General features: G+C 35.3%; 1 protein-coding gene across 15 annotated transcripts in view; it reads left to right on the plus strand.

Annotated features, from left to right (window-relative positions):
* Window positions 1-18,381, plus strand: part of REV1 (REV1 DNA directed polymerase) — a 93,408-nt gene that overhangs the window by 25,039 nt on the left and 49,988 nt on the right. For 3 of the 15 annotated variants that reach the window (XM_043537065.1, XM_037898300.2, XM_037898307.2), the window contains exons 5-12: window positions 3,264-3,416; window positions 5,593-6,314; window positions 8,010-8,117; window positions 8,264-8,395; window positions 10,180-10,296; window positions 13,281-13,433; window positions 15,140-15,269; window positions 17,980-18,108. In XM_043537065.1, the coding sequence (XP_043393000.1) occupies window positions 3,264-3,416; window positions 5,593-6,314; window positions 8,010-8,117; window positions 8,264-8,395; window positions 10,180-10,296; window positions 13,281-13,433; window positions 15,140-15,269; window positions 17,980-18,108 (1,644 nt within the window). Of the gene's footprint in view, window positions 1-3,263; window positions 3,417-5,592; window positions 6,315-8,009; window positions 8,118-8,263; window positions 8,406-10,179; window positions 10,297-13,280; window positions 13,434-13,504; window positions 13,524-15,136; window positions 15,270-17,979; window positions 18,109-18,381 lie in introns of those variants that run through there. The other 12 variants (XM_043537080.1, XM_043537103.1, XM_043537090.1 and 9 more) reach the window with 10 other exon arrangements.

The following is an 18,381-nucleotide window of genomic DNA, read 5'->3' on the forward strand; positions in this document are numbered from 1 at the left end:
AAGTTCTTTAAGGGATATTATGTCTCTCCAACATATTAGTTCTTTGGAAAATGTAATAAAATGGAAAATACTGACTGGAAGGACATAATATACTTGGCTTTTCTACTGCTTTTAATAAGACTTCTCATGAGAAACACTTAGAAAATAATGATGGGATAAAGAAAATATTATGGCAAGCTTAAAAATTGGTTAAGTTGTGTGTTTAAAAAAAAAAAAGGTCAACGTGAACAGTTCTTTATAGTAAAGACCAGTTAATAGTAAGTTGAAATTAAGTGTTGAGACTGTTAATATATTACGGCTTGATCCTTTGAGGCACCTAGTGACTCCAGTGTGAATTGAGAATGCAGCACCTTGAAAGATCAGAATCTTAATTGGCAGAGAAAGTAAGTAGAAAACTGAAGTTTGATAACTTAATTGTTTAGATAAGTAAAATCTTCAGGGGGTTGTGACACATTCTAGGTAGATTTTAACACACACAGGAATTGAGGAGCATCATTGCGGATGAAATATATTGGGTATAAATGTAAAGCAATACACAAGCTGAAGTTATCAAAACATTTCAGCAGTTGAAGGAAATAGGATGTTTCAGCACATTGAAATGGATGTTGTATTGTAATACAAATTTTGTTTTACAAAATAATGGTACATCATCTGAAAAACTGGAGAACATCTCAAAAGAAAGATGTAGCAGAGGTTATAAAGATCCTGAATATGGTGATACAAAAATGATTAGTGGTTTTAAATATGAAAATAGATTGTAAAAGTTGAGATTTCATCTGGAAGTGAGAAGTTAGAGAGGAATTGCAATATTCATATTTACTAAGGACACAGTGGAAATTGACAACGTGTCCTATGTTTTTTTAAAATCTCGTTCTATAATACAAGAAGGAGGAGAAACTGGAAATGAAAGGATTGAATAGCCTCACAAAATTCTGGTCCTCTCTTCCCCAGAGCTAGGTAGGGTTTGTTCCCTTCCCCTCCCTCCCCTCCCCCCCCATGAGTTAATAAAAAGACACTTTATTCCCCAATAATAAAGGGTGGGATAATAGATGTTGTCCCTAGGCCAATACATTTTCATGGCAATTTTGTAAGTTTGATTTGGAAATAATAAAAGGAAATACTGTTTTATGAAGCATATAATCAGCCTATGGAATTCATTACTCCAGGAGGTCATTGGCGTGTCTGTCTAGACTGCATTTTAAAGCTTGTGGTAGAGAGTTTCAGGTCCTGGGTTTATAGACTTGGACTCGCATTAGGGCTTTAAAAACATCTGTGTGGACCTTTGGGCTTCAGCCCAACCCCAAGCATCTATGCAGCTGTTTTTACCGCAGTAGTATGAGACCAGGTCTATAGACAGGGGCTCTGAGACTTATGCCAGTCTAGAAAAACCCATTGGGGCCTTGTCTACACTGGGATTTTAGCGGTTAATGCAGTATATACAGTGTCAATGGTAGGTGTGTGACTGATGCAGCTACACCAATGGCTAAAATCTCAGCATAGAAAATACCAGTATTAAGTACTGTGTTTGTATTCAAAGTTGACAGGATAATTTTATGACTGTCACTTTGGGTTATTCAAGTTCATGTGATGATATGAAAAAATTTTCATACTTCAGGAGTATAAATGCTTGGTTGCTGCACCCACATTTTTTATACTTGAAAGGTTTGAAATGTCATTTAATTCACAGTATTCATAAAGGAATATCATTTAAGTGGTATAAATGTGTCAAAATGTACTTAATTCATCTGTTTCGGGGACTTTCTCTATTGTAGCTGCTTTGATTACACCTTTCCCTAGAAACCTTCCCAGTTCTCTCTAAAAATGCTAACTAGTTTGTTTCTCTAATTAGGTAACATGATCTCCCTTTACATTCTTCCCTAATTGTAACATGACAGCCAACAGAGACTTTTTCCCCTGCCAAGTCCCTTAATAGAGTACAAGTCTCAGCTAGTTAGGAAATATATCATGGAGAAAAAAGTATTGAGGTGTTAATAAATAGTTTTGATAAATCATCTCTCTCTGTGTGTCCTCTCTTAAAAGCTCTGAATCTAGTCTGATTACTTGATTCTCATATGTATCTCACCCCTCCCTGGGGTAAAAAGGACTTGCACATCAGCATCACCTCTGTTCCAAAGTGCAGTATGGAGATCTCTTCCTGTGGTCAGGGAGAGGGGTAGTGGCTAGGAAGGGAGCACATCATCTCCTTCACCACCATGAACAGAGATCAGAAACGAAAGATAAAATCTCATTCTGGGTGGGTTTTTGTTGTCAGGATCCCACTTTAAAGGAGAAGGGCTCCTGAGGAAGCTACCAGCTTCTCCCAGGCCTAACAGTGCAAGTCGGGTGGGTTAGAGACAGGGCATACCAGAAGCATGGAACTGGAATGATCAATGTCAAATCTTCATGAGAAAAACCTCTGGAAGCTTTCTCCTCTTTCCTACTGGTGTATTCCCTTACAGGATGGGACAGTTGAGCCTGTAGAATTGCAGAAGTTGAGGGAACTCTTTAAAGTTGAATCAGATCCTAGTGAAATGCTCATCTCTGATTTTTTTTTTTTTCTGGAGTGCATCTGTCTGTTACAGTGTTCAGAGTTAAATGGATTTCCCAGCACAGCATTGATCTGAGACAACTAATTGATAACATTTCTATTATATTGTGAATATGCAGTACTTAAAGTCCAGAATTTGGAACTGAAGTACTGATGTCCATCAGACCAATAAACTAAAATTTATGTTCTGACCCCTTTTAAAGCTACTTGCTTTTTTTTTTATTAAATCTGATAAATCAATATTTGTTGCACCTTTTTGGCTATAGTTGTACAGCAGTTATTGTGGTAAGCGTGCTTAATTTTGGTCTATTATACTTCAAATAAAAAAAAGTGACTTTCACATCTTATATGCTTACTTTCTAGATTTCTTGAACAATCATTAAAATTCTTTTTAGCAGTTCAGAGTGTGTAAAGTATTTATCAATTTTATTGTAATCCTACTTATTCTATCCTCATTTCATAGCTTGCACTTCTTACATTTTTTTTAAAATTTAAAACAATTTTTCCCACTTAGGTGCAATACATCAACTCTTTAAAGGTTCAGATAACACAACTGAAATATATGGACAGTTAAAGGACTGCAGAGAAAACCATGTATAGCAAGACAGCAGATTGTAATGATCAAAGTATTAGCCTATTATAACTAAGATAATGTTAGTTTACATATTTTTCTGAAAGCCTTGAGTGATAAACTTTTGCTGCTTTTCTGTTTCAGCATAAAAGCCGGACATCTCCTCTCATACATTCCATATCAGCTTTACACGAAGCAGTCAAGTGTTCAGAAAGGTCTCAACTTCAGTACCATATGCAAACCTGAAGATCCGATGCCAGGTCCTAGCAATATAGCTAAAGAGCTCAACAACAGGGTGTAAGTGTTTTCAGTCTGTTAATACTGACAAAGCTGTTGATCAGTCGGCTGTAATCAGTTTAAAATGATAATACTTATATAGCATTATATCACTTATCTCAAAGCATTTTACAAAGGAGGTTGTGTCATTATCCACATTTTACAGATGGAAAATCAGAGGCATAGAGATATGAAATAAGTCGTCTAGGGTCCCATAGTTATCCTATTTTTGAGTCCAGTGCCTTGACCCCTGAACCACACTTTTCCATAATGTTTCTACTGTAGGACGCAATGGGTATAGCACACAGCTGTATGGAAACAGTGTGTGTTGCACACATTAAGAGAATCTGACCAGTGATACTGAAATTAGGTCTTTGGTTTAAAAAGAATAATAAATTGAGATAATTATTCTTTTGGTAAAGGTTTTGGAGCAAGTATAAATGAATATAGCTGAAAAAAATAAGTTCAAAATATTGCAGTGCATAACTAGCCTGTGGACATTTTTCCGTCGAGAATTTAGCAAAACTCAAAGGGTGGACATTTATATGGATAAGGAAAATGAAATGTATTACAAAGGATTTAAAAAATATAAAGAACAAAATTGGAAGGGGAATAAACCCTACCACTTGTAGATACAAGTCAGTCTCTAACTGATTTGGGAGTGAGTGGGGTTAGGAAAAAATTTCCCCCTATGGGCAGGTTATTCCATAATTGCCCATTTTTGATGTCTCTCGCAGAATTCTCTGACACATCTGATACTGGCTATAGTCTGAGACAGGATATAGGATTAGATGGGCCCCAGATCAGATTCAGAATGGTAGTTTATGTTCCTCTATGTCACATAAAAAAGTCAGTTAATACTTGTTTTAGTAGACTGTAGATCTAATCCTGCGTAGCGGTGCTGAAGGAGGATTAAGTGGTGACAGATGAAAGAGCTCCTACTGTATGTACATGCGAAGCATTTCTTTTTTGCTTACATTCATCTGTAGGTGATATTATAGTAACCTAAACCCTAGTTTAATATTAAGTTCATAATAATTTTTGGGATGAAAAGAATATCCAGGCTTTCATAAGTATCTAACATAACCATTCTGAATTTTAAAACTTACTGTATACTATGACTCTGTTAAGTCAGTGCCACTGGGAAACAACAGCTTCCCAAACACATAGCTATTCCAAAATATTGTTGATATGTTTAATGTAGTTTATAATTGCAGTAATCTTAGATGAATTGTTATCACAGCTAATTAGCTTTCTGGTTTTACTTGCATGTCAAATAGCTAATTACCAGTCACCTTTTGAATGCTTGTTAAAATGGGTTTCTATGGGAGTATTTAGGTTTTTCTATAGACCGAGAATCCACTTAACTCTTGAAAAGTCTAATTTTAATCACACTTATATTCATTGGTATTATTATAGTATTACTCTTTGAGGTAAAAATTTTGTCTTCACGGTATCAAGGAAGAAGTAAATAGCTAATATACTGCACAACACTTACTGTTTATTTTTATACATACATAACATGCAAACAGTTTTTCTTAAAGAAAACAAATCTCCAAAAGCTGTGACTATTTTGAGTTTATAGATCTGGAACAAGTTTTAGCTAGGAGAAAACCAGATGGATTTCAACAAACTATCCTAAATCTTCCTCCAAAAAGGAGAAATAAGTTTTTGATCTTTGCAATTAACATTTTCTATTATACAAAGAGTGTAAAAATTGCATCTTTGGGATAAAATGGAAGATATTCCCTTCCAGCAGCCTTACATTATTAGTGCTGTCCAAGGTATGGTTATGTTTCCAAAAAAAGAAAAAAAAAATCCAAATTACTGTGTTGCTCATGGTTTTTCGGCAAATATATCTTACTGTTAATCCAGAGAAAGTTGCCTTACTAATGAGAGAGCATGATTAATGCAGGAGTGACCTTTAACTCTTATATTAATAATATTATAGCAAATCTACAAAAGTTTGTGTACCGAAAATACTGACTTTTTGTGGTGAAAGATCATAGTTCAAACTTAGTAATAAAGTCATATAATCATCTATCTCTAATAACCGAGCAGGAGTTTGCATGTGAGCATTCAGAATCCCTAAATTATCTATGTTATTTGTATATGTAAACACTTAAAATTATTTCTTGATGAACTGTATCTTTGTTTTTTGTAAGGTTATTAAATAACATTTTCTTGTCTGTTCTAGAAATTGCGTAATAAAAAAGTATGAGACTGAAAATGAGATCAAAGCCAATGGCATCAGTAGCTGGAATGAGGAAGAGAAAGAAGAAAGTGAAGATTTAGGCTTTATGGAGCTGGAGCAGGTCTTTCCTGGGAGGAAACAAAATGGAATTCAGCATCACAGAGACAGCACTGCCATTTTTAATGGACATACTCATAATTCTACCAGTGCCTTACAGACACAGGATTGCGTGGTGCCCTATGGCAATAGAGTTGCAAGCAGGTTATCTCCAGGCTCTGTGCCAGAGAAGGGGAAGACTGAAAAAGGCATCATTGACTTTAGAGACTGCACTATGCAGCAGTTGCAGGAAAGCAACAAAAACACAGATCTTTTAAAGAACCCACATAGGACTATGAGTAATTCATTCTCATCTTCATCTTTGCACAGTAATACTAAAATAAATGGTGCTCACCACTCCACTGTTCAGGGGCCTTTAAGCACAAAAAGCACTTCTTCAGTACCTACTCATAGCAAGGCCACTCCCTCGTCATTGTCCAGACCTTTAGACTGCAGTTTTATTTCTGACTTTTACTCTCGTTCAAGACTGCATCACATATCTACATGGAAGTGTGAATTGACAGAATTTGTCAATACCCTGCAGAGAAAAAACAATGGTGTCTTTCCGGGAAGGGAAAAGTTAAAAAAATTGAAAGTGGGCAGGTCTGCACTTACGATAGCTGACACAGGTAGATACTTGTTTGACGGTTTTACTTAAAAAGATTCTCTCTTTCTTCAGTCTTATGATAGGCAGCTGATCAAGATTAAACATATGAGCTTTCTGTATTCAAAAGGTTATGAGGTTATATGAAATAGCTACTTACGTGATTTTGATAAATGAAAGTCTGAAGGGCCTTCTTCATTTTTTAATTTTAAAAGCAAATTGTGACTTAATATGAAATTCAGTTGTAAATACAATTCTTTTCTGTAGAATTATTAATTAATTCTTCCAGAGATTGCCAAGCTGTTTTGGGTTCTTGAGGATAAACACTTTTATCTATACAAACAAAGGAGGTATTTGGTCTTACATTTTTCTTTGAAAATCTAACTCGCTACTTCTTACAGTTCATACTGAAGATTTCTAAGTTGAGTAGCAGTTGGAAATGATCTATAATCGAAATGAGAATTTTTTAGCAAGACTGCTACATGCTCTTGGATCTTTGTGACCCTTCTTCATCTGATCTAGAACAAAAATTGGCTCTGTAAGTGTGTTGCAGTGCATGCAGATGCCATACTGAAGTTATTCATGTAAAGAACAAAATGACCAGAACTTAAATATTTTAAGTATAGTAGTAGCCTAAATATTATTTTTCATCTTATATCTTTAGCAATATCTCCTTGAACATGCAGAACTATTCTTCCTAATTAACTAAGGATGAAAGGCAGACCATTACTTCTAGTAGAGATTTTTATTTCTTTAAGGTATCAAACTGTCATTATGTATTCCTTTGTTTTCCCTAATTGTATAATATTGAGCAATACTTTTCTTTAAAAAAAATAAAAAGACAGGTGATAGATGAGATAAAATGATTAAATGTTTGAAAACAGGGCCTTAAAAACAGTTTATTTCCTCTCATCGTTTCCCATTTGACAAATGAAGCAATTCAGTTTTCTTGATCTGAAATACTTTTTCATGATGGAGTGTTAGGTATTGTCCACACTTGGGATTTGCTCCAATTTCAGTGGTTGGTGGCCAGTCACCAGTGTAACTGCACCAGTTCAAATTCTATAGTGTACATGGGGAAATTATTATAAGTGACAATTGATCTAATGGAGCTTACCCCAGATTCAAGCAGGAGTAAGCTGCATCAGTGTAAATTGCAGCTTATAGCTGTTTTGCTTGCCTATGCTAGGTTTTGCACCTGTGTAGGTACACTGATGACTGAAATTCCCATTATAGAAAAGGTTTTTAAATCATTCAACACTTGTGAACAGAGAAGATTGTGCAGAGATAATGACTGCTCTGATCTTTGATCAAAAACTGAAGAAGCATTCCATTGCAGATTGAATTTTAGCATGGTGAATATTAAGACTTAGTTATTAGTGTATATATAGTAAACTCCTGGAAACAGACTTGTTTTAACAAGGTGAAGAATTTTAATTTTGAGAACATAAAAAGGATATCATGGGGTATGTGCCTCACTTAGTAGACTTATGGCTACATTTCCACAATGTTGTTATATTGCATTCTATTATTCTAGTGCATTGAATAGTATACAATTTATTTTTTCCTTAAAGGCAGTTTAATAGTTGGGTGGGGAATATTATAAAAATAACTTCGGTGTATTTGGAAACGTCTTATATCAGTCCTTGATGACTAACATGAATACTGCAAAAATTGTAAATTAGGTTTCAAAATTTCTGTTTGTATTTGTTTATACCAGGTAATGTTTCTGTCTTAAGTTCATCCAAGCATCAGCGCTGTATAATGCACATGGATATGGATTGCTTCTTTGTATCAGTGGGTATTCGAAATAGGCCTGATCTCAAAGGTCAGTTTTCATATATTTTTAAATGTCAAAAATCACTTATACAGTACTGAAAATGCACTTGCTGACAACAAGGAAAGTTGATTTGGTGAGTGCATTTCTTCTAATAACTTTGCCCGATGATATGAGAGCACTGCTCATATTGCCAGGTTGTATTGCTCAGTGCCCCACACTCAGTGGATACATGTGGAAGAAACAGAGTGGAATTCTTGCTGCCTTCTTTCCAGCACTTAGGACCAAGGAAAAGAAGAAAATACTTTCCCCACTCTCAGCAGCCAAAGGTGTGAAAAGGTGAAAACTGGAGATACATAACCCCTCCAAAACTAGAAATGGGGGGAGAGCTGGGCTATATCTGAACCCTGTTGGGATGACTTATCTTTTATTATTATTAAGCATGGGCAACCTGAATTCAGGTATTTCCTAATTTAGGGGTGCCTGATTTTGCAACTCTTAATGGTCTTTGAACATTTTTTCCTATGTAATTTCCTAGGCTTTGGGGGGTGGGGGGGGGCTTAACTTGAAGAACAGAAATTACATGTGGAACTATTTTGAACCTCTCCTGCATGAGTCATCAGCAGGCTATGACTGCAGAAGTTGTAAATCCACAGCACAGATCCCTACCTGATAAACTAAAGGAGTAACTGGTAGTAATACTATGCAGTTATCTTTTCCAGTGTCTTATGCAACTGTTTGCTAGAGAGCAGAGGAATGTTGAGGATCAGAAATCCTGGGTTAAGTCCTGGCTGTGGAAGGGGAAGTGGTCACATGGTTACAGACAGCATAGATAATCATATAGATTTAGCACAAGCATTCTGAAAGGCAGCGTGGATACCAAATGTGATTTTTTTTGTTGGTTTTTTGTTTCTTTACCCCATCTGTAAATAGTCAGAATGATGCTTGCCTGTTTTCTAAGGTAAGCGGTATGTGGCCTTTTGCTTAATAAGGGCAGTCAAGTGGAAAAGGAAAGAACATAACTCTTTGTCTCCTTGGTCCTAGCTCAGTACGCTTTCCCATAGGCCAAAAGATATTCTATTGCTGTACCTGTCCAGACCTTTTGCTATGGGGTCTGGGAGAAAGTGCATACAGAGGGACATTGAGGCAAGGGAGCATACTCACTGAGGCTGGTGAGCATGCTCAATGCAGATGGAATGTTCAGAGATTTTACCGGTTAGCTCTACTGTGCAAATGGCAAATGTCATAAGTTTATAAGTCTGCCAGATCTGGATGTATTTTCATAGGGATGCAGGTGCCTCTCTGACACCGGGGCTATCTCCCTGCCAAATATCAAATCTCTGTTATGGAGAGAAGGGCTAGAGCTTCTAATATTTTATTTATACATATAAAATTAAAAATAGATTTGCAAACATAAAAAAATACAATCTGTTCTTTAAACCTGTTCATGGAAGTGGTTGCACTGTTTGTGCTGAAGTGTTCCAAAAAAATTCAGCCTGAAAGAGACAAGCATGGAAAAGTTCATTGGTGATTAAAATGGGGAAAGGTTAGGCCAGAATGGTCAGCGGTTAGACCTGGTCTAAACATAGAGTTATGACTGGCTTAACAAGACTTTCACCATTTTAGTTAAACTGTTACACCTTTGTGTGTGGACTGTTTTATACCAGTTTAAACCTCGTTTACATTAGCTTACTTTAGTTAAATGGCAGGTGCAAGGTAAACTGATGTAAGATGGCAATGCATAGAGGTTGCAATGGTTCGACTAAATTGGTACAATATCAGATATCTAGTTAAGCTGTGCATCTTCTGTTTAGGCAAGTCCTTATACACAAACTAGCATAGCTGGATTTTTAGTGTTTGTTTCAAAGGATTTCTCTTTTCTCCTCCTTTTGACATGAGATTGTAACCAGTTAACTAAACTATTGTTTCTAATGCATGTCACTTCCTTAACTGCTGCTTCCTTAATGCTAGAAGATTAGATAACGCTGAAAGAATGGTGTTGAAAGAAGCGAACAAAATTAAAGTAAACATTGTCAGAAACTTTGCCTTGGTGTGCTGTTGCTGTAAATGTTTATTATATATGGACTTTAATTAACTTAATTATTCTTCACAGGAAAACCAGTGGCTGTTACAAGCAACAGAGGTGCTGGAAGGGCACCACTTCGCCCTGGTGCAAACCCACAGATGGAATGGCAATATTACCAGAATAAGATATTGAATGGCAAAGCAGGTACAAAAATGAGTCTGATTTTAAAATCACAGTGCTGATGAAGAATCTCTCATTAAAGTTATAAAAAATTAAGGATAAATACTTTTCACTGAGTTGACTTTAGAGAGAGAGATTAATGTTTGTCAGAGACCACTATCCTGTCAACAATATAAATTGCTTCTGTAATAGTTTGCCATATTTACATTCTGCTAATTAGTTTTGTTGAGAATGGGCATATATTTTAGGGTAACTTATTTTTTATTTCCTTTTTGGTTAGGGATGGGAATAAAGTATAGTGCTTTGGTAAATGTGTATGTCCTGTTTGAAAAATAAGATAAACATAGACCATCTGTGATCATTTGCACCTGAGTAACAGTATATCACAGAGGATCCAGTACAAAATATCAAAAGTTAAGGTTGCTAAAAGGACTTATTAGAAAGCATAGGAGAACTGTACAAACAGCAGCATGTTACCGATGAGAAATTGGCTGCTAAGATATAGGTATAAGTCTTTGAGCTATATATGTCTTAACCTGTAGACTTAATGTAGCTTCCTTTTAGAATATTTCAGTTGCTGGAAAGCCCCTGAAGAATTCAATGAATTCTGTCCTCTCACTATCAGGATTGTTCCCTCAAAAGACAGGCATCTGTTGTTGATTATTAAAGAATTTCTCATTCTTCCACAGTACTTTAGAAACTGTTTTTATTATATTTTGTGTTCTGAAGTAGCAATATACAAGTGTCAACAATAAATTACTGTAAGACAGCATTTAAGACTAGGTGTGTTTATACAATCTGAAGTATGTTTACTATGGAAAAAAGTGACACACTAAAAATAAATAGCTTTTCATATTTATTCTCCCAGTTATTTTATTAATTTTTCTCAGTTTAGAAGTTTAAAGAGGTTTCTAACCGCTACCATTTAATTTCAGCTTGATTTCTGGAAATCAGATTGTTTTTCACTTCTTACATCAGCAGCAGAATCAACAAATAGCGTTGGATTAGAATTTATACCACAGTTAGTAATTTTGTTGATGTGCAAGGTAGAATAGAATAGTTTGATTTTCCACAACTATGTTGTTTCTGTAATATTAACAGTAAAAAGTTGGCTTTGTCAATAAATTAAGCAGATCTTGGAAGAAAAATGGAAAGCAGATATCTTCCGTAATAGATGCCCTTTGTCGTTTTGCAATAGCATAATCACAGTTTAAAACAGGAAGAAAATAAAAAATATAGAACCCATTGTCGCTCCACCTTTTCTTAGTGCCTTTCAGGATGTTCAGACTTAATCGAATTGATTCATAGTGCCATGTGTAAGACTGAGTGGTTTATAATAAGGGCAGTTATTGTTTATAGGGATTTAGCCTTGTTGCACTATAGTTTGTCAATGAACAGTTGGTAGCATAGTTCTAAACATAGGCACTCTACAACATTTTCCAGGCCAGGGTATTTTGATAAGAAGGTCATTTGTTACAATTTAGAAATGTCTTGGAAAGCTAGCTTGTTAAATAAAATTGAGGGAGATTACCTAAGAATAACATACTATATGTGATACACAAATTCCACAGTATCTCTTCTATGATATTCAGTGTGCAAGGTTTCACTGGAGCTCAGGTTCAGTATGTTACAAACTCATTGTTCTTTATTGCAGCAGCTTTTTCTGGAAGTGCGCACATTCAGACCTTTTACTTCAGCATCTTCCCTTGCTGGCAGGCAGCTCTTTCTTTCTTCCTGCACAGCCTATAGTTTGCCAAAAGGTGTTTTGTTTTGTTTTGTTTTTCCCTCCCTGGCACTCTTTTTAAAGTATGTATCTTATTAACTACAGGTTCATTACATTTTTAAAAAGTCTCTTTTTATTAATTTTATCTCAACTTACCAAACTTATATCAAGAGAGACTATTATGGATTTTCATTAAAAGTATCAGATTGTCGTCTTGAGGAGAACAAAATGAATTTAGTGATTGAGCATTACTTTTTAGCATTAATTGAAAAGGTGGTACTGCTAACTAACTCTGACTTTGCTACATCCTAGATAGTGTACATGAAGCACTTCACAGCAGGAACAAACTATGCTGTGCACTGCATGTAAATATGGTCCAGTAGGCATATAGGCCCATGTGAAACAAACTTAAATCTATTTTCTATAGATATCAAAAACCCAAAAGGCCAAATTGTGCTCTATTAAACATGTACAATCTGTTGGGGATATACTTGTGTAAATGAGAAGAAAATGGGCCCGAGTATTCTTTTTACTTAAATTCATTTTTACACCAATTCTCCTGTATAGAGCAAACTTCATTTGTTTGATGCCTCATGCTGTCCAAACTGTTCTCTGATCTTGCCTTCTCCAGAACTTGCTTATTAGAAATAATGTTCCAAATTGAAAAAAATAGATACATAAATTCCTGTGACTCACTTAGTTTGACCAGATACAGATTCCTTCAGCTTCAACTACTGCTTTTGCAAATTGCTTCTTCAGTGATACTGGTTCCTGCTTTTTGGTCTGGGTTGCTGGACAGATATCTAGGAACAGTAGAATCTTGGATCCTTTATGAAATACTTCTTTTTTCTTTTTTGGATTCATCCAAAACTATATAACTTTTAAATTTAAAATTTGTTGTCTTTCTCACTCTGTATGTCAATTTGGAGCAGTTTCCTGAGTGATAGAAATTACAGTCTGTTGATATCTTCTTTAACATTCATGTCCGAAAACTAAGGGATTAGTGTACACACACAATTCAGAGGTTGGGGTCTCTTTTCCTAGCCAGGATGTCCAAGACGTGGATATTTTTAGTCTTTCTTTCCCTCCACCCCTGTGTCTCCAGTTTTCATTCTAAAGAGCAACAGTTTTAACTATCATATTACTCACAGATTTATTCTCAGCGATTTCTTTTTCACAGACTTAGGGTCCTGGCCTCTGATTTCTCCATTTGTTGCTCCACATTCACCATGCATTTGTCTAGTTTCCCAACTTTTGATGAGAGATTCTCTACCTTGCCTTCCAGTGAGGACAATGTGTTCTGCATTGCCCGGAATTTCACATGAAGTGACTCCATCAGCTCATGGGGGGATCTGCTCTGCTACGCTGTGGAAAAGGTCGACGAGCCCAATGAAGATAGACAAGATGACAACAACATCTCAGGCCAGGGCACAGAAAGGCACAGACTAAATACGTTGTTCTTGTCATTCTTATCTTTATTTGGGCCATAATTTTGCTCTTAATAAATTTGCAACTTCCGACATCTTAGGTAACTTAATGAGCCCATCAAACATTAAAACAAATTTTTAAGAAATAAAAAGACAAGTAAATTAGAAGTTCTGTAGAAAGGCAGATGAGTCACATGAGTCAGATTCTGCCCCCCATTACAACACTTTCTTTGGTCTGATAACCACCTTTATGTGGAGATAGCAACATACTTCTTTTCAAACTAAAAATGTTAATCTGTAAGCTGTTGTCATACAGTATTATTGGGCACGCGCAGCTATAACTTGTATATTGTATTATATTACAAAGGTGTATTGTATTAAATAGACTGCAATGATGAAAACCAACTCTAAATTGTATATTATACTTTTCCTTTAAAGCAAGCAGTAGCTTTTTGTCCTTTGAGATTTCACCATTTAGAGTTCAGTTCTTGATTTCAGAGCTTTGGGTTTTTTGCAGCTACTTTATTTTTCTGGCTGACCTACAATTAAGAGTCAGTGTGCTTATGTAGAGATACTTAGCTACCATATTGATGTGCAGAGAATAAGAATCTGAATAGAATAGAGAATGCTTTACTTTTTCCCAGTTTGCTGTATCTCTCTACCATACATTTCTGCATATGTATGTAGTACTCAGGTGGCTTGAATGATTCTTAAGTCTTTTTGTCTTAGCTCATTCAAAGTAGGTTTTATAGAATTAGCTAAAGATCTGTCTCATCCTTTTCTTTAATAGTCTGAGAATGGAATATTTATTTAGCATTGCATCATTTTGGTCCAGTGGACGTTTGGAATGATATACTAAATCAGGTGCTTTTGAATCCCACTAAGAGAAACATCAGAGGCCAGTGACTGAAACGTTATCTATGAATTTAACAATGAAGCTGAAAGTTGTGAAGGACATATAAGTATCCAGCAAGGCTTACATTTTTTTGCTTATTTCCTGATCTGAAAATATTCTTGGTATTTCGTTTAACTTTTAAAATTCTGATTTGAGGTATCTAAATTAAGTTACTTGATGTTTAGATTAAGTAATTACTAGAAAGTAGAGATGTCAGTACTAGGTTACAAGGAGGCTGAGCTGCGGAATTGCATTTTAAGTTGAAATTCTATATTCTTGTACTTTTTAACTTTTTTTTTTTTTTAAAGGGGTGTAAATATGACATTCTTTTGTTCAGACAAATGGTTGATAAGCTTTGAGTGTCTTGCATTTAGTTTATAGGTTGTAGCTTAAAGAAACCTCAGGAGTTTGGCAATTAAATCTGTTTTTACAACCATGTTAAGGGTATTAACGGTTCTCTCAACTCACAGTATTATTATAGTCTGAATTTTATTGGCCACTAGCCATCTACAAGTTGGTCTCAGATAATGTGAAAAAAAGAAAGTATAGTTATTCTTCAGTAGCATCATATTTTACTGTCCTCCAGAGATCAACCCCATAGATGGGTGTTAATATATTGGTAAGTTCTTTGTTGACCTAATCGGTTATTGGATGATTTGAACCAATATATTGTGAAGAAATTCCTCATCATAGAATATGAACACAGAAACTGCTGGAAAAAATTTCAGTTGTAGTCCATTGGTTATTTGGAATGAAATAAGTCTTTTGAACCATTAAGACAATAATATAAGAACAAAATGTAAAATATTCTTTTCCAAGCAGAAAATAGAGTTCCTGATAAACTGGACTCATCAATCGGGGAGAATCCAGATTCTGCACAGATGAATGGAGCTGACTTGGATATCTCTGGTTTGTCAATGGCTGAAATTGCATCTTGTAGTTATGAAGCCAGGTAGGTAGAAATTATTTGTCATCTTGATTGTAAAGTTCTGTCATACAGTGCTCACAGATGGCTAGTGAAATATCTATTTACATTGCTTAAATTCATCCAAACATGGAACACTTAGTCTTTGTTTCAGAAACTACATTTAAATAAATTATGCTAGGCACCAGCACAAGAAGGGAAAATGTGTTTCCTCTCCCTTTTTACTTTAGCTCATAGCTTGAAACATGGTATTAATCAGTTCTCACAAGCTAAGCATATTTCAGTTGGGCCAAGGCCACTAAAGAAAATCCGAGGTTCCATACAAAGTGATTGATTTAATAGGTGCCGTCCTTCTCTCTGAAACTGAACCACTGTTTTTTCATTGCATTAGGAATGTTGTACTATTGGAGGTCAGGCACAGATGAGGCATAAAATTAAAGTCCTGATTGCTTGTGATCACCAAATCTAATGGTACTTTTCCCACAAATTGTGTGCTGAATTCACCAAATATCCTGGTCAAGAGGGGAACATCCAGCACCTACAGTAACCTGTTTTAAATATAGTCTCAAAGATATATAATATATTGATATTTAGGGCTGTCAAGGAATTAAAAATATTAATCCCAATTAATTGTGTGAGTAAAAAAATTAATCCCAATTAATCACACTGTTAAATAGTAATAGAGTACTATTTATTTAAATATTTTTGGATATTTTCTACATTTTCAAGTATATTGATTTCAGTTACAACACAGAATACAAAGTGTACAGTGCTAACTTTATATTATTTTTATTACAAATATTTGCACTGTAAAAAACAAAAGAAATAGTATTTTTCAATTAACCTAATACATGTACTGTAGAGCAATCTCTTTATCCTGAAAGCTGAACTCACAAATGTAGAATTATGTATTAAAAAAAGGCATTCAAAAATAACACAATGCAAAACTTTAGAGCCCATATGTCCACTCTGTCCTACTTCTTTTTCAGCCAATTGCTCAGACAAACAAGTTTGTTTAAATTTTCAGGAGATAATGCTGCCTGCTTCTTGTTTACAATGTCACCTGAAAGTGAGAACAGATGTTCGCATGGCACTGTTGTAGCTGACATCACAAGATAGTTACGTGCCATATGTGCTAAAGATTCATATTTCCCTTCATGCTTCAACCACCATTCCAGAGGACATGCGTTCATGGCGAGGACTGGTTCTGCTTGATAATGATCCAACGATTGGAAGGCACTTCAGATTCTTAAACCTTGGGTCGAATGCTGTAGCTACCTTCAGAAATCTCACATTGGTACCTTCTTTGTGTTTTGTCAAATCTGCAGTGAAAGTGTTCTTAAAACGAACAACATGTGCAGGGTCATCATCCAAGACTGCTATAACATGAAATATATGGCAGAATGCAGATAAAACAGAGCAGGGGACATACAATTCTCCCCCAAGGAGTTCAGTCACAAATTTAATTAATGCTTTTTTTAAACGAGCATCATCAGCATGGAAGCATGTCTTCGGGAATGGTGGCCAAAGCATGAAAGGGCATACAAATGTTTAGCATATTTGGCATATAAATACCTTGCAATGCTGGCTACAAAAGTGCCATGTGAATGCCTGGTCTCATTTCAGGTGACGTTGTAAATAAGAAATGGACAGCATTATCTCCCAGAGATGTAAATAAACTTATTTGTCTTAGCGGTTGGCTGAACAAGAAGTAGGACTGAGTGGACTTGTAGGCTCTTAAGTTTTACATTGTTTTGTTTTTGAGTACAGTTATGTAACAACAACAAAATCTGTATTTGTAAGTTGCACTTTCATGGTAAAGAGATTGCACTATGGTGCTTGTATGAGGTGAATTTTTACAGTGCAAATATTTTAAATCAAAAATAATATAAAGTGAGCACTGTACACTTCGTATTCTGTATTGTAATTGAAATCACTATATTTGAAAATGTAGAAAACATCCAAAAATATTTAATAAATTTCAATTGGTATTCTATTATTTAACAGTGTGATTAATCACGATTAATTTTTTGAGTTAATCGCATGAGTTAACTGCGATTAATCAACAGCCTAATTGGTTCGTATGGCAAATAACACCCTTGCATTTATTATCACCATGGAACCATGGTTAGAGTATTATAGGGCAGATGAGCTGGTGTTTTGTTTTGTTTTGTTTTTGGCTTGGTTTTGCAAAGATTTTATTTATTTTATAGTTCAATACGTAACTTTACACAGTTGTGCCATTATAATAAAATAAACCACATTGATCCCAGAGTTGTACTGTTTTGCATAGTTCATGTTTTTTCATAGCTTGGAGCAGGAGATGGCAAGCTCTGTCTAAAATACATATTATTTAATTTTAAAATAAGTTACGGTGTATATTCCCAATAGCCCCAATAGCCCCACTTCTGTTCATTGTTTGAGACACATAGCACAAAATCCTACAATTTTTGGATTTCATTACTATAGTGCAAGTCACTTTTTGCATCAATTAGACCATTTACATGAGTGGAGAAAACTCCTATATATCTGTTCTTTGCCTGGAATAGTGGTGTGGGAAAGTATGAATATTATTATTTATTTGTATTACTGTGGCATCTAGGAGTCCTAGGTATGGGCTGAAAATCCATTGTGCTAGGTGGTGCTGTACAAACACTTTTTACCTTGTAAATATCTGAAATGTGATTTTTGAAAAAGGGAAGATCTATATAACTTACTTGATTTTATTTGATTTTAGACAAGTTGGGGTAAAGAATGGAATGTTTTTTGGCCAAGCAAAACAGCTATGTCCAAGTCTTCAAGCAGTTCCATATGACTTCCATGCATACAAAGAAGTTACACAGACAGTGTATGAGACACTGGCCAGGTAAAGTGCATTGTGTATTTGTATAATCTTTTGCAGCAATCAAGCATGTTTTCACTTGCTACATTCCCAAATGCCATTATGTGATCTAGGATTTTCATCTTCATGGGTCTGTTATCCCCATTTTTTTCCCCCTTTCAAACCATTCCCACCTCAGTTCTTCCTTTTGTAGTAACTTTTTATCTTGACTGGGTAATGGAGGGTAGTCAGTTTAGAGTGAGATTGTCTCCTATGTTGCTCTGTATCTTTAGGTCAAATCCTGCAAAATGATCAACG

The sequence above is a fragment of the Chelonia mydas genome, chromosome 1 (genome assembly GCF_015237465.2).
Source record: "Chelonia mydas isolate rCheMyd1 chromosome 1, rCheMyd1.pri.v2, whole genome shotgun sequence".
In the NCBI taxonomy this organism is placed as follows: Eukaryota; Metazoa; Chordata; order Testudines; family Cheloniidae; genus Chelonia; species Chelonia mydas.